This window comes from Plecotus auritus (genome assembly GCF_963455305.1).
Source record: "Plecotus auritus genome assembly, chromosome: 8".
NCBI classification, from domain to species: Eukaryota; Metazoa; Chordata; class Mammalia; order Chiroptera; family Vespertilionidae; genus Plecotus; species Plecotus auritus.
The window spans coordinates 119292100-119304545 of NC_137782.1; the positions used below are offsets into that span (position 1 = coordinate 119292100).

Below are 12446 nucleotides of genomic sequence, written 5' to 3' on the forward strand. Positions count from 1 at the left end.
CCATAACCATAAACAGACCCCCCAAAAGTTTTGTAGTTTTTTTAAATATTTTTACTGATAGGTTGATTTGAAAGAGAGACATCTATTTGTTGTTCCATTTATTTATGCATTCATTAGTTGATTCTGCATTCATATGCTCTGACTGGGATGGGACCCCTGCAACCCTGGCATAAGAAGACAACTGAGCTACCCGGCCAGGGCCAAAAGTTTCAAAACTAAAGAAAGTTTATTCACAGTAAGCATTGTGAATGCAGTACCTGCCACTGAACTGTACATTTTTAAATGCTCAATTGTATGTTATGAGAATTTCACCTCAATTAAATAAGAAAACAGACCATCAAGGAGAAGGTGCAGCTCTAGCTTTTCTGTATTTCCCAGGAGGGCAAGTGCAGCCCTGCCCTGATGTGATCCTGCTCCTCAGAGGCTGTGTGAGGCTGGTGGTTTGCTGCCCCTCCAGAGCCCTCCCAAAAGTGAATGAATGTCCCCATCTGTGGGCTCTCCTCTTGGCTGCAAAGAAGTCAAAGCCACCTTTTCACCCCAGCCCATGCCACCCTCAACATGTTAAATGTGGCCCCTCTTGAGGAAGGGGGTTGAGGGTTCCCTCCCTGGGGTTGAGCCCCTGTGAGCACAGACCCAACCCTCATCCTGGACAGTCTGGGTCCCAAGGAAGAGGTTTCAGCCAAGTTCCTTGGCCCTGTAGACTAGGAGGGGCCTGAGGAGACAGAGGATGGACATCACTGTGGCAAAGATTACCAATGAGTCTCTTCTGTGCTTTCCTCCTCCTTCCCCAAAACATGTTAATTTCCATTTTGGAAAGCCTGTGAGGGTAATAGGGACAGATAGCAAGAATTCTTCCCCCAAAGCAAGGCAGACTGAGCACTGGAAAGAATGACAATGACAATGGAACCTGGTGGGGAGGAGGGAGGCTCAAAGACAGAGTCCCATTGTACATGGAGGGGAAGGAGGGCCATAGGCCCTGTCCTGTGATACTGACTGTGCTCAGCCACGGGACCTAGGGAGAGATGCTCACCCCCTTAGGTGAGCTGAGACCCGGAGTCCCTGCTAAGTCCCAGAAGAGTAGGAGCAGACAAAAGACAAATACAACTTGCAAAACCACAAGAGAAGGAAAAGAAGTCCAGTTCCTCTAAACCAGGGTCCTCAAACTTTTTAAACAGGAGGCCAGTTCACTGTCCCTCAGACCACTGGAGGGCCGGACTATAGTTTTAAAAAAAACTATGAACAAATTCCTATGCGCACTGCGGGCCCGGGACGAGTCAGCTGCTAAGCAGGACAGGCAGCGGCACCCGCCGGGCCGGATAAATGTCCTCGGCGGGCCGCATGTGGCCCACGGGCCATAGTTTGAGGACGCCTGCAACCCTGCTCTAGACTACAACAGGGCCACAGAACAGAAATGGCAATGATGGGAGAGGCAGATGGCCCTTAACCAGGTTCCTGGATGCTCAGCCCAGGTAGGCCTCATGTCTCGGTTAATGCTTCCAGCAGAAAAGTAATAAAGCAACATGGCAAGACCCAAGAGGGACACTTAGCAGTCTTGCACACCACCCTAAAATGCTGTGAAGGTTTTGAATTTTCCATGTGCCAAAGCTCCCAGAAAAGTTTTGTTCTTGAGGCCTGTGATAATGAATGGAAGAAGGGGGAATAAAAAAAAAAACAGGGAGGCTTCAACTTTCTTCTCCAAACATGCACTCTCCACCCCTCCAACAACTTAGGCCACAAATGGGAGAATCCAGGGTGTGCTCAGGGAGAAAAGGGCCAAAGGCCAAATGCAAGAGGAGAAAGCACCTCACAACATAGGGATACTGAAAGGTCTTTATTGCCTACCAGCCACCATCAGTATCCCAGCCACATGCTGGGCTCTCTATAACTCTCCAACCAACCCTGAGGACCTGGGAAATGTGGCCACAGTTCAGCTCTCTCCTCCCAGGGGATCAAGGTACTCCCTGGGGCAGACAATGTAGCAGAGGGCCTCAGAGTGAGGGGCAGAGGGCTGAGCAGCATTTCCTGTGGAGAAGGACGGGAGAGAGGGCCCTTCTTGATGCCCACCGTGGAGGGATGTCTCAAAGAGGAGGGCAGGGTGGTGTCATCCTAAGAGGGAATGACACCAGAGGCAAAGAGCACAATGAAGAGGATGATGATAAAAACAATCACACAGATGAGGACAATCATCTTCACGTTCTTCCACCAGAACTTCCGAGCCACCTTCTGCGATGTTGTCTTGAAGTGCTCAGACTGCAGGGGATAAGGTAGAGTGATTCAGTTCCTCCTCCCACTGGAACAATAGTACAAATACAGGCCCTCACGCCATACATCTAAATATTTAAGTGATAAGTTGAAGTAACAGACTGTTAAATAGAAAATGTCCTATCCTCCTACCTTGACAAACATACCTTCATAACCATCTGGTGGGCCAAGTTTAAATTTAGAAATCTTGGACTCCCCTGGCTACCTGCCTACCCCCTTCTCTTCTTACCCCTGCACTGTCATGCACATTGTGGGGACTTTCACACATGCTCACACCCAAGGGTGTGACACGGGCAGCACAATCCACCCCTTAGGAGGGCAGACACTGGGGCCAAGGAGAACAGAGTCAGGTCCCATAATTCCTTGCCCCCTGGGGACTGCTGAAGTTGGAGGAGAGGGGCCAGGGCAATATGGTGGTTGGAAGTGATGGAATGTGCTTTCTCTCCAAACTGGAGCTGCAGTAACTAAGTTTCATGCTCTACAGGTTAGGCTGTGGAAAGAAGCACTAAGTCCGAAGAAGACAACAGAGCTGTGCCCAAGATTACACATAGGACTCAGAAAGCCCCAGCCAGTGTGTCCCCATGGACAAGGAACTTTAGGCTCCAGCCTTTGTTGAACTTTAGAGGAACTCCCTTCTTGAGCACCTGGCTGGAGAGAGAGAGAATGAGGTCGAGCAGATGTGTGGGAGATGTTATTCTAGCCTTCAGCTCACAGAGGACTCCATCAAAGAACGTCACTTCTCTTTCCAGCTGCTTTTTAAAGCTGACTCAGCAAGACTCTAGCAGTTTTCACTCTCGGAGAAGGCCAAAGGGCCTTAAGGGGATTTTCCAAAGCCAATATTTTGCCCCGGGGAGGTAAGGTTCAAATGACTGTCAAGGGCAACTTTCAAAAGGAAAATCAACTTCGAAGGCGAGAAGCCTAGGAATGCCTGGATTCTTAGAAAATGCCTCCATGGGTCAGCCCCTGCCCACCAACCCCAGTCATTGGACCTATTCCCTGGACCAGTATCAACCCATGGAGTAGAACAGGATCAGAAGTGAGGACTCAGCTAACTCCTATTCCCAAAACAGACTTCCCTCCTGTTCATTTTGCTCCCAACAACACCAACCCCCAAATTCCCAAAGATCCTCCCTCCGTCTCTTCCTCTTGTCCCCCGTGGGCTCCCCATCTCACTGTGGCTTCCAGATCCTCTGTCTTGTTGCGAAGATGGTCCAAGTTTTCTCCTCGGGCCAGGATCCGCTCCACATTCTGGGTCATAATATTCTTGACTCCCTCCACCTCACTCTGCAGGTTCCGCACTCGATCATTTCCTTCACCTCCACTGGCCTCCTCCTGGGCAGCAACGCAGGGGTTAATTAAGCCAAGTGGCAGAGGAACTGAGACTCAGCATCAGAGGCCAGAGGAGGGGAAGGTCTAAGGTGGACTTTAGCTTTTTGCAATGCTTGAATTGTTTACAAACAGAATGTTTTCAGGTTTTCAGGGCCTCTGCCAATGAAAAGAAGCACACCACTAAATTCCTCTCTTCTACTTCCTTGCTCCTCAAAGGTCAGAGAAGACAGCTGAGCTGACATTGCAAAATGCAAAACCCCACCATTTACCAGTTCCCAGATCCTACAGTGTCTTCATTAAAAACGTCTGTGCTTGCCCTAACCTGTTTGGCTCAGTGGATAGAGCATCGGCCTGTGGACTGAAGGGTCCCAGGTTAGATTCCAATCAAGCGCATGTACCTTGGTTGTGGGTACATCCCCAGTAGGGGGTGTGTAGGAGGCAGCTGATCGATGTTTCTAACTCTCTATCCCTCTCCCTTCCTCTTTGTAAAAAATAAAAAAAATAAAAAAGTCTGTGCTGGCCCTAACTAGTTGTTCAGTGGTTAGAGCTTCGGCCCAAGGACTGAAGGGTCCCAGGTTCGATTCTGGTTAAGGGCATGCATCTCAGTTGTAGGCTCAATTCCCTTGGCTGTTTCTCTCTCTGTGTTTCTCCCCCTCCCTTCCATTCTCTCTAAAAATCAATGGGAAAAAAGTCCTCTGGTGAGGATTAACAACAACAACAAAAAATGTCTGTGCTGGCCAGTAGAACACCCTCACCTGGCGCAACCCTCCTTCTCTCCACGGGGGTGGCTGGAGAGCTGTTCTGGCACCGGTTTCCTGGGCAGCCCAATTGCTGTGACCCAGAGCACCAGCAGCCAGGCTCAGTTCCTCACAAGGCCCATGACAGCGAGCCGTTGGGCCACAACTTCTGCTTCTCCCCAATTCCTCTTAGCACCATGTGCAAACATGTCAAACTCACTGCCGGCAGGCCACATGCCTCGTTTATTTGGCCCCTGTTAGCCTTTGAGTTTGATATGCTTGTACAGGAACCAAACAATCACCAGTTAAGTTGATATGAAGTAAAAACAGCAGCTTGGGCACTGGGAGAAATGGAGGGCAAGTCTTCCCTGCTTAATGCCTCATCCCTAGGCTTCATGATAAGGTTTTTGAACAAGGAAGAGAAAACCTTATTAAGCTCCTCCCTCCCCAGACCCACTGGATCTCCAAAAACAGGGCAGGGTGTGGACCCACAGTAGATTATCATAGAGAACCAAGTTCTAGTTCTTTTACAAACTCTCAGTTCTTCCTTATGTGTATAAAGAGGGGGCCAACTCCTGGGACTCAGACAAATTCTTTGGGTTTCTCTATAGGGTAAAGTGAAAAGCAGAGGGGGGAGCTGGGCCGGAATCTACACTGGGAAACAGCAGCGCTGCCCAGGAATGTCAAATCACCTGCTGGGGCAGGGTGGGAGGGTGGCGGGAACTGGGGGAGGAGATGAAGGGCCCCTCAGGCAACTCCTTGCCTGGAATTCGCATTCCTCACTCCCACCAAGGCCCAGCTCTAGGCCCAGCCGGCACTGAAGTGGGAGGGGGGGGAGGGGAGGGGGTTAGAGAAGGAGCAGGAACACCAATTTCAGCAGCTCAGAGCTATTTGCAGTTAGTTGTCAGCACTGGCCCAGCGCTCTAACTTGCCACCATCTCAGCTTTCCTGATCCCCAAGCCCCTCTGGCTTGTCTTTAAATCACCCCCTTCCTAGTTCCCAGCTCACTCACCATGTCTCAGCAGCTCAGGCCAGTCAGCAGCAGAACTCGCCTAGTCTGTCTCCTCCGAGGGCGGCCCTGAGTTCACTTCCTGCTCCAACTTTCAGCCCGCCCCACCCCCTCCCTCCCCACCTGACAGCCCAAGCTGCTCCAGCCACACCTCATGCAGGTTCCCCCAGGTAGGCGGGCACCCTCCTCTGCCCTCCCAGTCTCCTCCCAAACCCAGGCTCAGGCTTAAAGCAACAGGACTCCCCGACACCCGGAGTATTCTAACTTGTCAGGAATCAGAAAAGAAAGAGGAAGCAGCCCTCCCAGGTTTCCTAAAGCTGTACCGCTGATATAGAAAGGGCAGCCGGCTTCTATTTATGACCAAATATCTGACTCCAGTTTGTAGAGATTGAAATAAAATTGGGATGGGACAATAAGCCCCCTACCAGGTCTAGATCATATGAAAGCAGAAAGCAGATATGAACATTTTTCTTCTTTTTTTTATTTCGCTTTTTAAAATGTTTTTTATTTATTTTTTTATCTTTAGATATGAACATGTCTTGCTGGACAACACTTGCTCTCTTGTCTGTAGATGGGCAGAAAGCACTAATCCCCCAAAGTCTGGAATGCCTCCATCCTGGGCTCAGGTATCAGAAAGCTCTGGGTTACCCAGTGACCCTGAGTGAACCGCTTCACCTCTCTGAGTTTTGCAGGTGCTTAAAGCCGACCTGGTGAGGAGTATGAGAGCACCTTCAATGTACCCAGCACAGTGCCTGGAGCAAAAACTGTCTGTATAAATCAGGAAATGAAGGCACACCAACCCTCCTTTCCTCTCAGAGTTCCATCATCTTGCATTTCCCTTCAGGCTCACCACCAGTGGGTTAGTGAGCCCCATCAGAAAAGGGGAGAGAACTGCCCTAGGGTCCATAGAGGGGGCCCAGGGCAAAGAATTTCTCCATCAACCTGGCTCCAGGCCAAAGAAAATCCACTCTTCCTGGACGGTGTTTATCAAGACAGAAGAAGAATAACAGGGACATGCAGGAGAGAAGCATTCCTGTCCCATCCCAGAAGAAGTAACAGTTCCAAGGGGGATATGTCAGCTGCTCTAACAAATACGTTTTAAAGGGTCAAATAAATTTTGGGCCTCTGTAGCATCTTGAAACTCTCTCTCTCTCTCTCTCTCTCTCTCTCTCTATATATATATATATATATATGTGTGTGTGTGTGTGTGTGTGTGTGTGTGTGTGTATGTATTGATTGATTTCAGAGAGAAAGGGAGAGGGATAGAGAAATAGAAACATCAATGATGAGAATCACTGATTGGCTGTCTCCCACACGCCCTCTACTAGAGATCGAGTGCACTACCTGGGCGTGTGCCCTTGACTGGAATCGAACCCGGGACCCTTCAGTCCACAGGCCAATTCTCTATCCACTGAGCCAAACCAGCTAGGGCTTGAAACTCTTTATTCTAATTTATACTGAAATCTTACCCCCAGTTAGATAAGATTATTATATTTTGCAGACCTGAATTTTGATGGACAATACCAGCCTGCTTTCACAGGAAAAATTTGGCTGCCCCACTCCTTGCCCCATTCATAGAAAGGCTATAATGTGGCTAAGTGGAGGTGGGTCAAAAATTGAGATCTTCACTTGCACTGTCTAATGCAGTAGCCACTGGCCATATGTGGCTGTGGAGCACTTGAAATGTGGCTAGTATGAATGTAGACATGATGTAAAAGTAAAATACATGCTGGTTTTCAAAGACTTACTATGAAAAAAGAACATAAATACCCCATTAGTAATTTTTTATAGTGATGACATGTTGATTAATGTTTTGGATATATTGAGTTAAATAAAAAATATTGATAAAATTTATTTCACCTGTTTCCATTCCCTTTTAATTTGGCTAATAAAAAAATTTAAATTACTGAGTCATTCCAATGGGCCCTGTAATATTGCAAGGATTTATTCTCTCTTCTTTTTTAAATATATTTTTATTGGTTTCAGAGAGGAAGGGAGAGGGAGAGAGAGGTAGAAACATTAATGATGAGAGAGAATCATTGATCGGATGCCTCCTGCATGCCCCGCACTGGGGATCGAGCCCACAATCCAGGCATGTGCCCTTGACCGGAATCAAACCCAGGACCCTTCAGTCTGCAGGCTGACACTGTATCCACTGATGGCTAGGGCCATACTCTCCCAGTTTCTATTAACATCTTACATTTTTTACAATTGATGAGCTAACAGTGATATATTAAGAAAGTCCATAGTTTATATTCAGGTTCACTCTTTGTGTTGTACATTCTATGAGTTTTGACAAATATATAATGACATGTAAGTACCATGACACATTACATTATCATACAGAATAGTTTTACTTTTCTAAAAATCCTGTGCTCTACCTATTCAGCCCTCCCTCCCTCCCCTCAATCCTTGGCAACCACTGATCTTTTTACTATTTCCATAGTTATGCCTTTTCCAGGATTGCACAGACTTTGGACCATACAATATGTAGTCTTTTCATATTGATTTCCTTCACTTAGCAATATGCATTTAAGTTTCCTCCATGTCTTTTAGTAGCTTGATAGCTCTGTTTTGTGAAAGGGCTGTGTATGCAAAGCAACCCCAAAAGCTGAAGGGGCCGATAAGCCAAAAAAAAAAAAAAAATTGAGGCAGACAAGTCCAGCTTGTTGGTTTAGAGAGTTATTAGGGAACTAATATACAGAAAACAGTCTTGGGCACCAATAAGAAGAATGGATCCCTGAAACTTCCACCCCCAGATTTGAAAAACCGTGAGAATATGTGATAATCTAAGGGATCAGGAGCTAGGAGCCTTGGGTGCCAGGGTGAGAAACATCCGGGGCACCTCCCCCTGAGAGAGAATTAATGGGAGTACTGTGATCAGCCCAGAGTTCTGCATTTCAGAACTCACCCAGAGGAAGGGGAGAAAGTCATGGGTTCAGGTTCACCCAGATGTCAAGATGGCAGATTAGTTTTAAGATGGGGTCACTTATGTTCCTAACAAGTTCATTTCATTTTATCGCTCAATATTCCATTGTATGAAAGTGTCACAGTTTGTTTATATGCTCATCTATTGAAGGATGTCTTGGTTGCTTCTAAGTTTAGGCAATTGCGAATAATGCTGCTATACATTTGTGTGCAAGTTTTTATTTTTTAAATATATTTTATTGATTTTTTACAGAGAGGAAGAGAGATGGATAGAGAGTTAGAAACATCGATGAGAGAGAAACATCAATCAGCTGCCTCCTGCACACCTCCTACTGGGGATGTGTCTGCAACCAAGGTACATGCCCTTGACCGGAATCGGACCTGGGACCTTTCAGTCAGCAGGCCAACGCTCTATCCACTGAGCCAAACCGGTTAGGGCATAAGTTTTGTGTAACATGCATTTTCAACTCATTTGGGTAAATATCAAGAAGCACAATTGCTGGGTCCTATGGGAAGAGTATGCTTAGCTTTGTAAGAAACTGCCAAACTGTCTTCCAAAGTGGCTGTATTATTTTGCATTCCCACCAGAAGTGAAGGAGCGTTCCTGTTGCTTTACACCCTCACCAGCATTTGTTGTTGTCACTGTTTTGGAAGTCAACCATTTTAGCACATATCCCATCATTGTTTTCATTTGCAATTCCTTAACAAAACAAGATGTTGAACCCCATTTTATTTGAAAGGGCATCAAACAAACTATGGTTATTCAAACTGGCACATTTGACTGATATTTTCCCAAAAATGAAAGGAGTGAGCCTGTTCCTTCAAGGAAAACACTAGACAGTATTTGTTGCCTTTGATAAAATGAGGACTTTCAAGTGAAAATTAAAATTCTTATCTTGAAAATTAGAATTTGTATCTGCCACTGAGTTGGGCAGCTTCCCAACATTTAAGAGACTCTGCCTTTGGAAAAGCTGCATAACTCAAGGAAACAGTGCTTGCCAAATGACTTTGTTTTCCAATGTTTTACTCAGGCATGATTTTACAATATCATCCTTGAGTAAAATGTCCATTTAAAGTGCAAGTTAGTCCCGGCTGGCGTGGCTCAGTGGTTCAGCATCAACCTATGAACCAGGAGGTCATGATTCAATTTCCGGTTGAGGCACGTGCGCGGGTTGTGGGGCTCAATCCCCAGTGTGGGGCGTTCAGGAGGCAGCTGATCAATGATTCTCTCTCATCATTAATGCTTCTCTCTCTCTCCCTTACTTAATAAAAATACATATATATTTTTTTTAAATAAATCTTTATTCAGATTATTACAATTGTTTCTCCTTTTTCCCCCCATAGCTCCCCTCCACCCGGTTCCCACCCCACCTTCTGCCCTTACCTCCCCCGCCACTGCCCTTATCCATAGGTGTATGATTTTTGTCCATTCTCTTCCTGAACCCCGCCCCCCCATACCCCTTTCCCCCTGAGAATTATCAGTCCACTCCCTTTCTATGCCCCTGATTCTATTATATTCACCAGATTATTCTGTTCCTCAGGTTTTTAATTCACTTGATTTTTAGGTTCACTTGTTGATAGATATGTATTTGTTGTTCATAATTTTTATCTTTACTTTTTTCTTCTTCCTCTTCTTAAAGAATACCTTTCAGCATTTCATATAATACTGGTTTGGTGGTGATGAACTCCTTTAGCTTTTTCTTATCTGTGAAGCTCTTTATCTGCCCTTCAATTCTGAATGATAGCTTTGCTGGGTAGAGTAATCTTGGTTGTAGGTTCTTGCTATTCATCACTTTGAATATTTCTTGCCACTCCCGTCTGGCCTGCATAGTTTCTGTTGAGAAATCAGCTGACAGTTGTATGGGTGCTCCCTTGTAGGTAATTAACTGTTTTTCTCTTGCTGCTTTTAAGATTCTCTCTTTGTCTTTTGCTCTTGGCATTTTAATTATGCTGTGTCTTGGTGTGGTCCTCTTTGGATTCCTTTTGTTTGGGGTTCTGTGAGCTTCCTGGACTTGTAAGTCTATTTCTTTCACCAGGTGGGGGAAGTTTTCAGTCATTATTTCTTCCAATAGGTTTTCAGTATCTTGCTCTCTCTCTTCTTCTGGCACCCCCATAATTCTGATGTTGGTACGCTTGAAGTTGTCCCAGAGGCTTCTTACACTATCTTCAACTTTTTGGATTTTTTTTTTGCTTTTTGCTTTTTCGGTTGAGTGTTTTTTGCTTCTTTGTATTTCAATTCTTTGACTTGATTCTTGTGTCCCTCTAGTCTGTTGTTGGGTCTCTGTATAATATTTTTTATTTTAGTCAGTGTATGTTTAATTTCTAGTTGGTCCTTTTTTATATCTTCAAGGGTCTCATTATATTTATCGGCCTTTTCTAGGATATTCTTGAAAAGCCTTATAACCGTGGTTTTGAATTCTATATCCAGTCGTTGGTTTTCCTCCATTTCTTTCGTTTGTGATCTGTTTCTTTGACGCCACATTTTCACTGCTTCCCTGAGTTGGTAGGGTAGATTTGTGTGCTAGGTTTCCTATATGGCCCAGTGAGTCGGCCTTCCCAGTTAACCTGAGGTGGACACTCTTGGTGCACCCCTTTGTGGACTGTGTGTACAGCCTTGTTGTAGTTAAGTCTTTGTTGTTGGTATCACTGGGAGGAATTGACCTCCAGGCCCGTTGGCTGTAAGGATCAGCTGTGACTATGCTGGGAGAAGTTCGGTGTTGGAGACAGCCTTATAGGATTAGACTTGCCAAATTGCAATAGCCTCTGTGCTCAGTTTGGATGGGGTGGAGTCTCAGGGCGGAGCAGATAGTCTTGGCTTCCAGTCAGCCTTGCCCTTCAGACCTCTGCCTTCCCCCGATCCCGAGTCTCCGCCTGAGAGTCCAGATCCCCCCCCCCACAAGAGCGTGGGTCCCCAGGGGCTCGCCTGGAACTGGGGTTCAGTGCAGTCAGAACTGGGGCTCAGTGCAGTCAGGAGCTTCTGACTCCCTTCCAGTAGGGAAAGCCTGTGGCAACCTCCGCAGCCTTTGTGTGCACTGGCATGCGCGCACCTCCAGAACCCTGCCTGCCAGGGCTCCCCCGGGTCTCCCCCGGGTCTCCAAGTCTCCAGGTGCCTTTCTCTCTACCTGACAGTCCAGATGCCCCCTGTATGAGCCTGGGTCCACGGGGTTTCACCCGGGACTGGGGTTCAGTGCAGTCAGAACTGGGGTTCAGTGCGGTCGGGGGCTTCCTTCCCCCTTCTGCCAGAGAAAGTCAGCCAGGCTCTCAGCTGCCCTTCCCTCTGCACGCACAAAGACCCTTTGCCGTACCTCCAATTCTCTGTGAGCTTTTCTCTTTCCTTCTAGTTGTAGAATTTTCACTCAGCCAGCTTTCCTGTGGTTCTGGATGGTGTCCGTTCTGTCTTTTAGTTGTAGTTTTGAAATTGTTGTGCGAGGCAGCAGTTTAGGTGCTTACCTATGCCGTCATCTTGGTTTCTCCAATACATATATTTTTTAAATTGCAAGATATACCAATGATTTTAATGTTATAGTGCATAATGTTCATTGATATGGTTTCAATTTTCACATTTGAGTAATCTTTAAAAACTACCACATGCAAGTTGTGTCAAAGAAGGATATCCACATTTATCTAAAAGGCCATTAAAATGCTTTTCTCTTTGCCTGGCCAGTGTGGCTCAGTGGTTGAACATCAACCCATGAACCAGGAGGTCACGGTTCAATTCCTGGTCAGGGTACATGCCCAGGTTTGCAGGCACGGAGGCAGCCGATCAATGATTTACTCTCATCATTGATGTTTCTATCTCCCTCACCTTTCCTCTCTGAAATCCATAAAAAAAATATATTAAAAAAAAATGCTTCTCCCTAGTCCAGCTAAGTATCTGTGAAGCCAGATTTCCCTCCCATACTTATATCAACCAATACCATTTCACAACAGATGTACTGCAGAAGCAGACATGAGAATCCAGTTGTCTTCAATTAAGCCCTCACAGTAAAGAGATTTACATGTAAGACAATATGAAGTACTCTTTTAAAAAATATTTATTGTTGAAAGTATTACATAAGTGCCCCCTTTTCCTCCATTGACCTCTTCTAGCCCACTCCTGCCCCCCACCCCGGGCCTTCATCACCCTATTGTCTGTGTATGCTGGTTATGCATACAAGTTCTTTGGTTGATCTCTTCCCACC

At 46.2% G+C, this 12446-nt stretch overlaps 1 protein-coding gene across 1 annotated transcript; it reads right to left on the minus strand.

Annotated features, from left to right (window-relative positions):
* Positions 1 to 43: 43 nt before the first annotated feature.
* On the minus strand, positions 44 to 5614 carry VAMP8 (vesicle associated membrane protein 8). The gene is made up of 3 exons (XM_080683961.1): positions 5341 to 5614; positions 3436 to 3594; positions 44 to 2250 (listed from the first exon to the last, which is right to left on the minus strand). Exons 1-3 carry the CDS (start codon positions 5341 to 5343, stop codon positions 2107 to 2109), a joined length of 306 nt encoding a protein of 101 aa, XP_080540087.1. The 5' UTR covers positions 5344 to 5614; the 3' UTR covers positions 44 to 2106.
* Positions 5615 to 12446: the final 6832 nt, after the last annotated feature.

What these genes read in the sequence shown, in the direction of transcription:
- VAMP8 (XM_080683961.1), bottom strand. An exon ending in CAGAGGATCTGGAAGCCACA is followed by an intron (nt 2,251 to 3,435) that starts GTGAGATGGGGA and finishes TATCCCCTGCAG; the next exon opens with TCTGAGCACTTCAAGACAAC.